We start from the raw sequence: 15,173 nt of genomic DNA, 5'->3' as shown, positions 1-15,173 counted from the left end.
TTTACAGCCCAGCTACGTGCGCTGCTGCCCCCCTTCAGGCATCCATCAGTGGATGCCTGCCCTCAAATGCGCATTCCACTGCACACGACACACTCACACAAAAAGTGTGACCTCCTGCAGGGTCAGGACTGCCTTCCAATGTCTTAGTCCTTACCTATGCGACACTAGATGTGGCTACGTAGGACTACTGCATGAAAAACTAGTCCACATAGGATGACGTAGGCCGATGTGTGGGTGTAGGTCTTTATCTGGATGTGATTTTCTGTGGTCCCAGGAACTCTATTGATTTATTTATTTTTTTATATATTGATCTGTAGACCTAGTGGAGGAGCTGCTTAGGACCCCGCTGGTCCGAGGTGCGAGCGCCCCGGGCTGGTCTTCGTGGGACTCCTGGTCCGTGTGTTCGCAGAGCTGCTCCAAAGGATACCGCACCCGACGGAGATCCTGCGCCGGACCGGAGGGCAAGAGCGCCCCCGTGGCCTGCAGGGGCTCCCCCGTGGAGTACCAGGACTGCAACGTCCAGACCTGTCCCGGTAAGAATCCAGAAACACCCGCGAGTCTATGTTACAATGACCTCATAGCAGAGCTTCTCTATAAGGATTTTTGTGCGTCCTGTCATTACAAACATGTGTGCTCCATTTGGTACCGGATGCTACTATTTTCTAAAACTTTTTACCAGAAATGGCCTTGAATAACCACTTTGGACCAAAATGGCTGCCTCCCTTTGTGTTTCACAGAATAGGCTCTAGAATGATTTTTTGCATCCGTCATGATGAACATGTGTGTCACATTTCGTGTTAATTGGAAGCATTGGTGCCGGATGCTAATATTTTCCAAAACCTTTTAGGGGGTTAGCCACTGGATATGGCTTGATAAAATGTCCGCTTCAAACCAAAATGGCTGACCACCTGTGGCTTTCACAGCAGAGGTTCTATAATAATTTTTGTGCATCCTGTGATGATGAACATGCTTACTAGATTTGATGTAAATCAAACGCATCATCCGTGCCGGATGCTAACATTTTTCAACATGAGAATTGCCTGAAAAAAATGTCTGCTTCAAACCAAAATGGCCGCCTACCTGTGCATTTTACAGCATAGGTTCTGCAATGTTTTTTGTTCCCCCTGACTGAACATGCGTGCTGAATTTTGTCTTAATTGGAAGGTTTGGTGCTGGATGCTGATATTTTCTAATAATCGTTTTTATGGTTCACCAAAATAAAAATGGCCTAAGAAAATGTCTGCTTCGGACCAAAATGGCTGCTTTTTAATATGTTCTATGATGATTTTTGAGCTGTTTATCATGAAATACACTCGCCGATTTCGAATACTTTCTCCCATTCAGTATTTAGTGAGAAACTCTGCTACGTGTCCTCGAGTGCGTCCCGCCAAGGGAGGAGTGCGGTGGTTAGCGGGTGGTGGTGTGGGAGTCCAATCATTGGGTCTTTTGAAATGAGCGTCACGTGCACGGCCCGCTTGGACGTGCGCTCCTCACACACACACACACTCATTGGCCAAGGACAGGGCCAGTGACAAAAGAGAGAATGGCTGCAAAATTGTAATTGATGATGAGATTAGCGGGAAGGATGGAGCCAATATAGATTAGTAAGGTGTGTGTGAGCGCGTGCGCAAAACGGGGGCTGTAAATCACAGCCTTCAGACCTCGATTACAAACTTTTCTTGGAAGTTCTAGGTCAAGAGCTCTCACTCTGACCTAAAAATGCATCACCATGTGTTTGTGTAGCTTTTAACGAGGTCACGTCAACCTTTGTTGTGCCATGCACACCCCCAGGTGTGCTTGAGATCTTAATTGTATTGCCGAGCTAATGGAGTAATTATGCATTTGTTTTATTTTTGTGTGATTTGTGTGTGTTGTTATTTCATGTGTCGTGCAACGACTCGTTTGATCAGTGCTTCTCAATCGTGGTCTGTGACGCTCTGACGATGAGAGCGCCGCTGCCATCTACTGTAGTTGATGTGCAATTACACTTTATTCTAGTACGACAGACAAAAAAAAATTGTTCCCTGGGCTCACAAAGGACTGCCTCCGATTAAAATATTTTCCTATAACAAGAAATGTCCTAAATCTCCCAAAAATTCTTAAAATAAAAAAAATCTCACCATAACAAAAAATATACTGAAAAAATGTCCACATGAAAAAATCTGAAAAAAGTAAAAAATGTCCCAGATGAAATATATGCTCAAAAAATATCCTTATTAAAAAAGTCTATAAAAGGAAAAAAAATCCCCATTAGTAATTTAGTTAGCAAAAATTAAAAAATGTTCCATAAGGAAAAAAAATATCTTAAAAAGGAAAAAATGTCTCAATGACAAAAATAATTCTAAAATAAATAAATGTCCAATGAGAGCAAATATATTGGCAAATGTCTACCTATATTTAAAAAAAATATCTAAAAGAAAATGAACCCCTAAAACTAAAATAAATAAATATAATCCCATTAGTGAAATTCTTAAAGAAAAAAATCCCTTCGCCCATAAAGTAAGGGTTAAAAAAAAATATATATATATATATATATATATATCCTGAAAAATGTCCAAATAAAAAAAAATTCCAAAAATGAAAAAATGTCCCCATACAAAAATGAATTCCTAAATCTAAATAAATTCCCATAAGATTAAAATCTTATTTAAAAAAAAAAAAAAGTCCTATAAGAAAAAATATCCTGAAAAATGACCCTATAAAAAAATCTAAAAAAGAAAAGGTGATAAGAAAATTAATTCCTAAATTTAAATAAATTACCATAAAACAAAAATCATTTAAAAAAATCCACAAATGAGAAAGATAAAAAAAAAAAAAAATTAAACTGAAAAATGTCCCTACAATGAAAAAAAGTCCCCATGAGAAAATGAATTCTCCAAAATAAATATTTTTAAACTGTCCCATGAGAATAAAATCCCCAAAAGGGAAAAATACTCACAGTATGAATTAATCCCGCAAAGAAAAAATGTCCCATAAATCTTCAACTTCAAAATCGTGACATCAAAAGTATATTTACTTCTGCTGTATCTGGTGTTCATTTTTATTTATTTGCTTATTTATTTGCTTATTTATTTGCTTATTTATTTGCTTATTTATTTGCTTATTTATTTGCTTATTTATTTGCTTATTTATTTGCTTATTTATTTGCTTATTTATTTGCTTATTTATTTTTATGTGACTTCTTTCAAAGCATATGAAGCGTAGCGAGCCACGTGTTGCGTTCCCGTAGTGAAGCGGCGATTTGTGGTGCTTGCAGTGAAGGGCGCGTGGTCGTGCTGGTCATCGTGGTCGCCGTGTTCGGCGGCGTGCGGCGGCGGCCACTACCAGCGCACCCGAGCGTGCGGCAGCCCGCCACCAGCCGGCGGGGGAGACATCTGCCTGGGGCTGCACACTGAGGAGGCGCTCTGCAACACGCACACGTGTGATGGTGAGACACAAGACACAAATACAATACATGTTGTTTTTTCTTTCTCTCTTTTTGCACTTTTTTTTTTACTCTTTAGGATGATTATTCTTATGAGGACATTTTCCCTTTTTCTTATTGCCACATATTTGTAAGGTGACTTTTTCTGTCTTTTCTTTTTAGGACTTTTTGTTTATTTTTATTTTCCATGTTGTTTTCTTAAGCCGCCATTTTTCACTTTTAGGGTGTTATGGAATTTTGTCTCTTAACATTTTTTTTTAAATATTTTTATTTATAGGATTTTATTGTATTATATTATGACTGGACTTTTTCCTCTGTTTTTTTTAGTTATATTTATATTGTGTTTTTTTGTTTTTTCATGGAGACATGTTTTTCTTTTTACGTTTTTTATTTGCGTTGAGATTTTTTTTCTTTTTGAGGATTTTATTTTCATTTGGGGATTATGGGAACATTTTCTTTCTTTCTTTCTTTAATAATGTTTCCCCTTATTTTTCTGCTTGTTCTACTTAAGACACTTTATTTTTAAAATTTTTAGAATTTTATTTTTCTGTTGACTTTTTAATCTTTTTAGGGTTAATTTATATATGAGGTGGATTTTTGTTCTTCATTTTTGGACTTTTTTTTAAAATTGTGTCTATTTTCATTTGAGGGTTTTTAAATTACATTGTCAGGATATTTTTTTCTGATCAAGAAATTTTTTCTCATTTTTTTAAGGCTATTTTTATGTGTGTGTTTTTTAATATAGGATTTCTCTTTATATATTTTCATTTTTATTTGTAGCCTTTTCGTTCTTTTTTTGACACTCATTATGGGGCAAATCTGCAACACATTTGTTTTTCTTTTGAGGACAGTTTTATAGATTTTTTTAAGGATTTTTTTTCTATATTTTGTAGACTTTTTGTAGGATAATTTATTTTTAGTAATATATGGGCACACTTCCTTTTTAGTGTTTCTTTTGTTATGGGGATGTTTTTCTTATGAGAATGTTGTCTTGTCTGGAATGTTTTTCTACTTTTTTCCCCTTTTAATGCCATTTCTGCCTTTTTTTTTTTCTTATAAGGGACATAAAAAATGTTATGTGTCTGTGCATGCTTTTGTATCTTGGCAACACGTTTGAAGTCCAGACACCTCGTGCTCAAATTGTCCCGTTGTCTCCCGTCAAGCACCCCCCCCACCTCCGAGTGCTTTTCAATTGGAATTATCCCACCTGCCAATCAGGGCACACACACTCTTCCCGCCTCTTCCATAATTACTAACCGGTTGGGGGGGAAAAGTTAAATGACTTCCTGTCGTTTCTCCCGCCTGCGCCGAGATGCTAATCGGCCCCCTTTGATCGGCTTTTCCCTCTCTGCTGTTCTGTCAATCGACCGTCGGCTACACGGACTAGCACGCTACAGCGACCATTTGCTAATCAGCCGTCAAGTGTCTCTGCCTGCCAATCATGCCGATGATTAAACGGTAATGAAGGGTGGCAGGAGGAAAGGGGGGTCCATTGTAGTCACTGAACCTTGACATCAAAGGAGAAAAGTGCTTCTTTTTTTTTCTTTTTTTTTTACGACCAGATTAAGTCTAGCGTGAGGCGGCGTTTGAATCTGCGTGAAGGAAAGTTAGACTGGGTGTTTGTATTTTGCGCCGTTGTGGGCATGAGCACACTCGCTTTATATGAGTGAACTGCAGTAGCATTTGAATAGCTTTCCTCTGTCGTGGCTGCTAAAACGTTAGATGCGCTTTAGGCATGACGGTGCAGTCTTTTGTGTGTGTGTGTCTAGATGCGTGTTGGGCCCCAAGGGAGCAGATGGAGGTCCAGGCTGACAGTGGAGGTAAACGCATCCTCCAGTCTGCTTCTGCTCAGTCCAGAAAAGCAAAGCGTTCTTTTATTTGATTTCAGCGCAGTGGGAATTTTCCTCTTTTTCACTCTCGGGTCAGAGGTTTTGTTTGCCGCCTACTCGTCATCTCCAGTGTGCACTGAACGCATTTGTTTACATCACAAACCTTTAAGCTTTGTCTGGTGACTTCATGGGGGGGCTTGTTTTTTTTTTTTCCTCAGATGGGAGTGCAGGTCTGGCTTTGTTCTCGGCAGTAATATTGTTTGTGTCCAGGTGGCTGGATGGCCTGGTCGCTGTGGTCCGCCTGCGACGAATCGGGGGTGCAGATGAGGACCCGAACGTGCGGTGCCACCGGGGGCGCCCCCTGCGTGGGCAATGCCACCCAGCGTAGGGACTGCAACGAAATACCTGGTGAGTCTACACGTCTTCTACTCTGTGAGACTTTTGGTCCCGCTTTGGGATCGAAAAATTCCGTATTGTTCAGCCGAGTCGCCTCCGGAGTATTCGACGCACCAGTCAAAAAAATGCATCACACTGGACTGTGAATCACATTTTTGGGGTAAATTTATCAGGAAAAACTGAGACCAGGAACAGTACACTTCAGACTGGCACCTAAAATTCCTAAAGAGTTCTGGTTGGATTTGAAACTTCCACTTTTAGCTACAGAAGTTTTTTTTTTAGTTTAAAATGGATTGTTGGGTCAAAAGTACCCCAATTATGGATCAAAAATGGACCGATCCATTTTATGGGTTAATTTGACCCAAATTTCTGGGTTGTTTTAAAAAAACGAAATGAGCCCATTTTTTGACCCAAGTAAAGGATCTGACCAATATTTAGGAGTTGTTTTACACTAAAAGAACAATTTCTCAACTCAAGTAGAGTATCGGTCCATTTTTGACCCATAGCTGGGTTATTTTTGATCCAACCGTTTTTAGAGTATAACTAGAATCCCACATTACATTGTGGCCAAAGGTAGAATCCTGGACGGTCATTGTGTCTTTGGTGCTGTAAATAGTAAATCCTTGTTGCGCTAAAGAAGGTGGCGGCAATGCGCTACATTTTGTTTGCCAGCCCTAAAAGAAAGTAGAAGAAGAAATAGAAGCAGTAGTAGAGAATGGCAACTAACCTTCAGCTAGCTTGCTAATTTAGCATGCACTGTTTGTCACAACAATTTGGGTACGAGTCCGAGCTCTAATTGTATTATAAATCATAGCTAATAATAATAATAATAATAATAATAATAATAAGTCACAGGACCAGCCCAATTATGAAAAACATCATTACAAACTTTTCCCTTCAAGACTAAATAAGACATATTATTGACCCCTGACCCTGACCCTGACAGTTAAGTTTGGTTTGTGGGGTTAGGGATGGGGTCAGGGTTACTACATTTAGACTTTACAGGATTATGATTAGAGTTTTGGTCGGAGTTCGTAACTATTTGGGTTGGGAATAGAGCGTGGGGTTTTGGATTCATGGTTGGGATTAGGGTTAGTAGGAATTAGTATCAGTAGGGTTACCAGTTATGATTAGGGTAAGAAGGGTTGGGATAAAGGTTAGTAGAGTTCTCGTTAGGGTTAGCATTAGGGGTTTGAAGGTTAGCCGTTTAGACTCGTTGGGGTTCAGTTTAAGGATTAGGGCTAGGAGGTTTTAAAATTTCGAAAATTAGGGTTATCAAGGTTAGGATTTGGGCTAAGTAGGGTTAAGAAACGGTATTCTAGTTCACATCCGCACGTCATCCATCACTTCATCTCTTTAGAGGATCTTTGAAATCTTTCCCAAATTGATAGATGAATTTTTAGACGTTGTAACAACACGTTGTGTCTTGTCGTGTCGTCTCCATGGAGCAAACATCTTCAGTGCCATCGTCATGGTTGTTGCATGCGTGTACCCCCCCCCCCTCGCCCCCCTTCTTGTTATTCGACGCATGTGTGGCTGTGTTTGTTTGTTCGTGCGTGTGCATGCGCGCGTGTGTGCGTCTGACCGTGTGCTCCTGTCTTCCTCTCTGCAGTCATCCTCCCTGCATCCGGCTTTGACAAGGACCAACACTGCGGAGGTAAGTGGATTAGCAGTGGTCTGACGAGCCCCCACTAACACCCCCCCCCCCCCCCCCCCCCCCCCCCCCGTCACGCGCATGTTACCACGCATGCCACTTACTGTATACATCCGTGTGTCTGGTGTATTCTCTTGTCCACATGCGAGTTAAGATGCTTTTGAAGGTCAGGGTTCGTTGTTAGTTAATTGCTGACGAATTGTCATCAATCGATACTAGCTTTCAATTTACTCCATTGATTTATATAGGCCTTAATTACAGAAGTCGTTGACAAAAATCATCACCCCCCCTAATCTAAACGGCACATTCACGCTAGCAGAAATTCGGAGAAAACCCCAAAATCATCGACAAAATATCATCGAACCCGTGTGATTTATGCATAATCCTGCTCACACACACACACACACAAGCGCTCCTTGGTGGAGGTAATGACCCAAGATGTGTCGTTTGTTGTCGTCCCTGGGCAGCGTTCACATCCATCCACCTGATCGCCACCGGGGTGTCCTGCTTCCTGGGCGCGGGTCTTTTGTCCTTCCTGGTCTACGTGTACTGCCAACGCTTCCACAAGCCGTCGCAGGAGTCGGCCGTCATCCACCCGACCACGCCCAACCACCTCAACTACAAGGGCAACAGCACGCCAAAGAACGAGAAGTACACGCCGATGGAGTTCAAGGTTGGTTGAAGGTTTCACAATCGGACATCTGCCTGTCGAGGATAAATTCTTCAAGTTCAGTAGCAAAATCTCGAGAAGTGTCTTCGAAGGAAGCCTGGAATGGCCAAAATGTCAATAAAATGGCCGCTTCAAACCAAAGTGGCGGACTTTACGTGTCTTTTTGGGCATGGCTTCTTGATCCCTTTTTTTTTTTTTTTTTTTTACTCATGATCGATTTGCCTACCAAACTAGTAAAAGTGGCTTTGGGGATTGGATTTTCCAAAACATTTACCAGTTATGACTAGCTGCCTAGTGGTTTATATATTTTATGATGAGTCATCAAATTTCACTTCCCTAATCTGCCAGTACGCAATTATGAAAACAAAACAAAAAAAAAGTCACCCATCTGTCAAGTATTTTTGCTGCAAGTGGACAAAAAAACTGGACGGTAAGTTTACCTTTGAAAATGGCCAAAATGATCTTAAAATGCCCGCTTTAAAACAAAATGGCAGACTTCCTGGGTCTTTTTGGGCATGACTTTGTGGGACTTTTTTTGTGGGTTTACTGAAGATAGACAAACCTACCAAAATTCAAAGAGCTGTCGTCAACAATTTGGCTTTGGGGGCTGAATTTTTTCAAACAAATGTAAACGTTGCAAATCTTTTGAAGAAACCCTGCAAATGGCCACCATTATCCTAAAATGGCCACCGCAAAGCAAAATGGCAGACTTGTTGTTTCTTTTCAAGCATTTTTGTGGGTCTACTCCCGATAGACATGCCAACCAAATTTTATGTTGAAACTGGCTTTAGCGGCAAACATTTTTATGTTTTTATTACCACAAGTTGGACCATACCGAACATTTTGTTTATTTTGACAAGTCATCAAAGTTTGCCAACACGCATAAACACAAACAAAAACCCCTTATAAGTTAGCATTGTCCATCTGTCTAATGTGGCTGCTTAAAATTTGATAGCAATCGGACAAAAAATGTAAAAGTAGTTGGTCGTCAAATGGCCGCGACTGAGTGCTTTATCAAATGCCGATTGTCCCTTAAAGGCCACCGTTATGGATTGACCTCAGGGACCAAGCAAACTTCCTCTTGCGAATTTCGCTTGCGTTATAATGAATGCTAACACCGCGTTGCTGAAATTTAGGATACAAGCATCCTTTTAAAATGGCCCCAAACGGAGCCTCCTTGTTCAACACTTGAAAGATTTAAGAAGCATAAATGCTCGCTCATGTTTTATTTACTGCTTTTATTGCCGCATTCGTCTCGGCACGCCAGGATGAATCACCTGCTCACCTGCGTTTTATTAACGAGCTGCATTAGTGCGCCGCCGCTAACGCGCTCGTCTCCCAGCACCCTCGAACGCGTTGTTTTGTTCTCTGCTCGTCTCATTAGTTAAACCACAAGAGATTATTACGAATGTTTTGCTTTTGCTTTTTCTTCATGAAATAAACTACAAAAGCGCGGCTTTTATTTGACCTCCACCTTCTCGTCACCACACGTCGCCTTTGATGTTCTAATGAATTAAATGCAGCGATTAGCCGCTTTACACCTATTTTCATCTTCCCGTCGATTCTTTTGGCTTTTTTTGGATGACAAGAAATAAAAGGTCAAACAGCTCTTAACGATCCCTCTAATTAGCTACGCGACAATGCTAATGATGAATGCCGGCTGAATCGATCTAATCTGGGTCTGACGTGATGAGGTGCACCTGCGCAATCTAATCAGATCCTAGACGAGAGCAAAGATGCCTGGGAAAAGAATAGGCGGGAGAATTATTTGAGTTTAGTGTTTGATGGCAAATTATGAAATGTTCTATACTCACTTTTGTAATGATAAATAAATAAATAAAATCTTGGTAGGTTTGTGCCTCTCATTTGTCGAGTTTTTGAGTGACACCTGGAAATGGCTCAAATCATGTCTAAATTAAACCAAAATGGACTTATTTTGTCTTTTCTGAGCATTTTTGTGGGTCTATTCGTGATCAGCAGATCTACCAAATTTCATTATTGTGAGCAAATTTGGCTTCAGAGACTGAATTTTTCCAGGAAAGATCCCTGGAAATGACCAATAAAATGACTACTTCAAAGCAAAATAGCAGACTTCCTTGGTGTTTTGAGACTTTTTTTTTTTTTTTTATGGGTTTAGTCATGATAGGTACTCCTGCCAAATTTCACATTGCTAACTGAAACTGACTTCATGGGCTGAATTTTTATAATGTGAAAACGAATCTCTGGAAATAAACTTTCAAGCCAAAATAGCAGACTTCGAGTGTCTTTTCAGGTTTGGCCTCTTGAGACTTTTTTGTGGGTTTGCTCATGATAGACACGTCTACCAAACTTCATGTTGCTAACTGAAATTGGCTTCGGGGGCTGAATTTTCAGAGAATAATTGAAAGAATAATCCCTAAAATGACCGTTTAGTTTCATAACAAAATGGCAGACTTCCTGTGTCTTTCCAGGGGGTGGCTTGAGACTTTTTTTTTTTTTTATGGGTCGACTAATGATCGATATATTCACCAAATTTCTTGTGACACTGGACTTGGAGCCTGAATTAAAAAAATAAAAATAAAAAAAGAGCTGAGTTAGTAATTTTCTGTCTTCTGACTTTGCATCAAACACGCTCCACCCATTGGCTGTAACAAAAATTCAAATATTTTTTAATTTTAGTGTCATCTATAAGTTGATAGTAATTAGACAAAAAGTTCAATTTTAGACGCAAAATTGTCAAATTTGACCTTAAAATTGCCTCTCTTCAAAACAAAATGGCGGACTTCCTGCGTCCTTTCGGGTATGACCTCTTGAGACTATTTTTTTGTGGGTCTACTCATGATAGACACACGTTCCCAAATTCATGTTGACAAGAAGAACTAGCTTCGTGGGCCGAATAAAAAATAATAATAAAATAACGCCAGTAATTTCATGTCATCTTCTTGGCCCTAAAATGTCAGCTCGATCGCAAAAATGTCCAACTTCCCGCGTCTCGCTCTTGACCAAATCCTCCATTTTGTCGTCCATTAGCGTGCTGACTATGTTTGACGTGAAACTCGATTACATTTGTTACACTGATTTGCTTGCGCCTGTGAAAACACTCGCCAACTAAACACATCTGCCACGATGGATTACTCACCCTTAATGTGTGTGCGTGTGTGTGTGTGTGTCTTAGCGTAACGCACACACACACGCACGCAGTGCAAATAAAATTAATCTTTAGAGCGTTTTCCTCACTTGAGGTTTACTTTGGAAGACCTTTGGGGTGCTGTTAAAGGTCTTGTTTTCGTGTGTGTCGTTTAAATGTTAGTTACCTTTTATATTTAACGCGCCAACAGCCCAAGGTACTTGAGAGTCTGACGCTGCATTCGAGGCCCCTGGGAAGAACGACATTCCCCCACTCGGACTTTATAAGTCCAATATGAAAGCGTTCCGAGTTGGCTAAAGGAACACGACGTCCATTGTTTTTCCCAAATATAAATTTGATAAATGTGCTTTTCGTCGTCGGAAGTTCCCGAATTTCCCAATTCCCCAGCTTCCTTGAACGCAGCACGAATGCTAATGTCCTTTGGTTTGCTTCCAGACGCTGAACAAGAACAACCTCCTGCCGGACGAGCGCTCCAACTTGTTCCCGACGTCGCTGCAGCAGGCCAACGTGTACACCACCACGTACTATCCGCCCGCCCTCGGCAAGTTCGACTACCAGCCCAACGCCTCCCCCTCGCCCTGCCGGACCTACAACCACACCAACAACAGCTGATTCTCGGCCACTCCGCTCGGACCCCCGACCGACCGACCCGCCCGACCCGCCCGGCCCGGGATTTAACCAGCCAGAACTTTCCGTGAAGAGAAAGCGGCTTTTGTTAGACAAAAAGGGGGCGGGGACTTGTCGTCGGACAAAAAGTGGGGGGACGGCCAACTTTCAAAAGTCCTGCTGATGATGAAAAGACGCACAGGGGAGGGGCACGGTGTAAATAATCCCACCCACCGGGAGAAAGACTCCAATGGATCGTCCAATCGGATGGCTCCGAGGCAAAAATAGCGCGGCGGTCATATCAAATATGGCCGCCTCGTTGCGTTAGCGAGGGTTCGGAATAAGCTAGTAGATGACACTCGGTTTGTAACGTGAGTTCCTTCTCAAGGTGATTGATTGAAATGCTTGAAAGTTGGGCTTCAAGCCCGGGTTAGGGTTTCAAAGTCGGGTTTTAAGTTTGGGCTAGAATCCAGATTCGGATTTTAAATTAGGAGTTTAGGGAGGAGGGTTATGGTTTTAAACGTAGGGTGTTGTATCTCGATCAAATTGTCAAACAAGGGTTAGCATTGCAAAAAGTCAAACCTGGCTTTGGGTTTCAAGCAAAGGTTGAGGTTTCAAATCACGATTAGGGTTTTAAATGAAGGGTTTGGGACCAGGATCATGGTTTTAAAGTAGAGAGTCAAATCTAGGTAAAAGTTTCCATTTCAAACAAGCGTTAGCATTTCAAGCCAGGGTTTGGAGAATCCAACCAGGATTAGGGTTTTAAATTTTGAGGTCCGGTCCTAAATTAGGGTTTCAAAGTACAATGTCAAACCCGGGCTCGTGTTTAAAACAAAGGTGAGGGCAAAATTAAAATCAAGTACAAATTAGGGCTTCAAGACAGGTTTGGGGTTTCAAATAAAGGGTTTGGTTTCAAATTAGGGTTTCAAGCCACATTTAAAATCATTTTAGAGATTTCAAAGTGTCAAGTTAGGGTTTCAAACTGATTTCAAACCCTAATTCGAAACCTCAACCTTGGCTTCCAACTCGCAAGCCTTATTTGAAGCTTCAACACTATCTTAAACCCAAGCTTAATTTTAAACCCTAATCTTGACTTGACACCTGAATTTTGAACCTGGCCCTTGATTTGTTCTGAGCGCCATCCCTCATTTAGAACCCTTGAACCCGAACCCTTTTTGTTTTCGAGCTCTTTGGAATCCAGTAGCATAGCACCACTAACTCTTCTTCTTCTTCTTCTTCTTCTTGGTTGGTAACATCACATGATTTGGATTGGTTATTGTATGTGTGTGTACACGTGCACTTGTTAATAAGGGGACCTGGGGACTTTGATATCGTTACACACTCACCTCGCACAGGTGCGTGTGATGATGTGTGTGTGTGTGTGTGTGTGTGAACGTGTGTGTGTACTTGTGAACATGTGTCACTGGGGACTTTGGCATTGTTACACACTCACGCTTAAAGGGGACTACGTGTGTGTGTCTCTGTGTGTGTGTGTGTGCGTGCGTGTGTGTATTTGCGTGAGTGTGTATTGTGTGCGTCACACACGTGCTGTAATTGATTCCAATGCCACTACTGTACAGCTGTGTGTGCGTGTGTACATCCAGTAGAAAGTACACGTATGTATATTCAGTGTTGTTTTTAGGGAAGCCTTATAGTCCGCACGCGCACATTGAAATGTGTGGGGACAGGAGTGTGTGTGTGAGTGTGTGTGTGTGTGTGTGTGTTTTCTATGCAAGTTGTGGCGAGGGACGTCTTGACGTCCACACTGTGAATCTTTTTTGCTACTTTCTATTTTTCTACCAGCAGCGCCGCAAAATTCAATAAAACTTCAAAAGGACGCAATCACACAACATGGACGCCTCCTTGTCTTCTTCTTGTGTTGACGTGTTGACTTTCTAGGGTTTCAAACTGGAATTTTTGGTTTGGGTTCCAAGACTAGGTTCGGGTGTAGAGACAGTTAGGGTTTCAAATTAGGTTTTTAGCTGTAGGGTCTCAGTACAGAAGTAAGTTTTCATATTCAGATTTACTGTAAAGGGGTTAGAGTTGTTTCAAAGTTAGGTTTAAAATTAAGATTGGGTTTAAAATGATGGTTTTAAAGTAGGGCTTCAAACTAGGGTTAGGGTTTCAAACAATGGTAAGGATTTCAAATTAGGGTTTTAAACTAGGGTTTGGATTTCAAAGTAGGGTTTCAGAGGAGGGGTAGGGTTTTAAACTAGGGTTTGAGTTTCAAAGTAGGGTTTTTAATTAGGATTAGGGATTTTAAAGTAGGGTTTCAGAGGAGGGGTAGGGTTTTAAACTAGGGTTTGGATTTTAAAGTAGGGTTTTAGAGGGGTGGGGTTTTAAACTAGGGTTTGAGTTTCAAAGTAGGGTTTTAACTAGGGTTTGAGTTTCAAAGTAGGGTTTTCAGAGGAAGGGTAGGGTTTTAAACTAGGGTTTTAAACTAGGGTTTGAGTTTCAAAGTAGGGTTTTTAACTAGGATTAGGGTTTCAAAGTAGGGTTTTTAACCAGGATTAGGGTTTCAAAGTAGGGTTTTTAACTACGGTTTAAGATTCAAAGTAGGGGTTTAAACTAGGGTTTGGATTTCAAAGTAGGGTTTCAGAGGAGGGGTAGGGTTTTAAACTAGGGTTTGAGTTTCAAAGTAGGGTTTTAAACTCGGGTTTGGATTTCAAAGTAGGGTTTTTAACTAGGGTTTGAGTTTCAAAGTAGGGTTTTTAACTAGGGTTTGAGTTTCAAAGTAGGGTTTTAAATTAGGGTTTGGATTTCAAAGTAGGGTTTTTAACTAGGGTTTGAGTTTCAAAGTAGGGTTTTTAACTAGGGTTTGAGTTTCAAAGTAGGGTTTTAAACTAGGGTTTGATTTTTAAAGTAGGGTTTTAAACTAGGGTTTGAGTTTCAAAGTAGGGTTTTTAACTAGGGTTTGAGTTTCAAAGTAGAGTTTTTAACTAGGATTAGGGTTTCAAAGTAGGGTTTTTAACTATGGTTTAATATTCAAAGTAGGGTTTTAAACTAGGGTTTGGATTTCAAAGTAGGGTTTTTAACTAGGGTTTGAGTTTCAAAGTAGGGTTTCAGAAGAGGGGTAGGGTTTTTAACTAGGGTTTGATTTTCAAAGTAGGGTTTTAAACTAGGGTTTGGGTTTCAAAGTAGGGTTTTAAACTAGGGTTTGAGTTTCAAAATAGGGTTTTTAACTAGGGTTTGATTTTCAAAGTAGGGTTTTAAACTAGGGTTTGAGTTTCAAAGTAGGGTTTTAAACTAGGGTTTGAGTTTCAAAGTAGGGTTTTAGAGGGGTGGGGTTTTAAACTAGGGTTTGAGTTTCAAAGTAGGGTTTTAACTAGGGTTTGAGTTTCAAAGTAGGGTTTTTAACTAGGGTTTGAGTTTCAAAGTAGGGGTTTAAACTAGGGTTTGATTTTCAAAGTAGGGTTTTAAACTAGGGTTTGAGTTTCAAAGTAGGGTTTCAGAAGAGGGGTAGGGTT

The 15,173-nt window shown here is 40.7% G+C and overlaps 1 protein-coding gene across 3 annotated transcripts in view; it reads left to right on the top strand.

Moving 5' to 3' along the window:
- sema5ba (sema domain, seven thrombospondin repeats (type 1 and type 1-like), transmembrane domain (TM) and short cytoplasmic domain, (semaphorin) 5Ba) overlaps positions 1-13,556 on the top strand; it is an 87,000-nt gene extending 73,444 nt beyond the window's left edge. Inside the window, exons 17-23 of one of the 3 annotated variants that reach the window (XM_086090950.1) lie at positions 318-533; positions 3,257-3,427; positions 5,194-5,244; positions 5,524-5,661; positions 7,262-7,306; positions 7,771-7,976; positions 11,536-13,556. In XM_086090950.1, the coding sequence (XP_085947076.1) occupies positions 318-533; positions 3,257-3,427; positions 5,194-5,244; positions 5,524-5,661; positions 7,262-7,306; positions 7,771-7,976; positions 11,536-11,712 (1,004 nt within the window). In that variant the 3' untranslated portion in view covers positions 11,713-13,556. The remainder of the gene's footprint in view (positions 1-317; positions 534-3,256; positions 3,428-5,193; positions 5,245-5,523; positions 5,662-7,261; positions 7,307-7,770; positions 7,977-11,535) is intronic. The other 2 variants (XM_086090951.1, XM_086090952.1) reach the window with 2 other exon arrangements.
- The last annotated feature ends 1,617 nt before the right edge of the window (positions 13,557-15,173 follow it).

Source organism: Leptonotus elevatus, chromosome 12 (assembly GCF_054856555.1).
Source record: "Leptonotus elevatus isolate MCC_2025b chromosome 12, RoL_Lele_1.0, whole genome shotgun sequence".
Lineage (NCBI taxonomy): Eukaryota > Metazoa > Chordata > Actinopteri > Syngnathiformes > Syngnathidae > Leptonotus > Leptonotus elevatus.
This window is presented reverse-complemented; position numbering and strand designations above follow the sequence as displayed.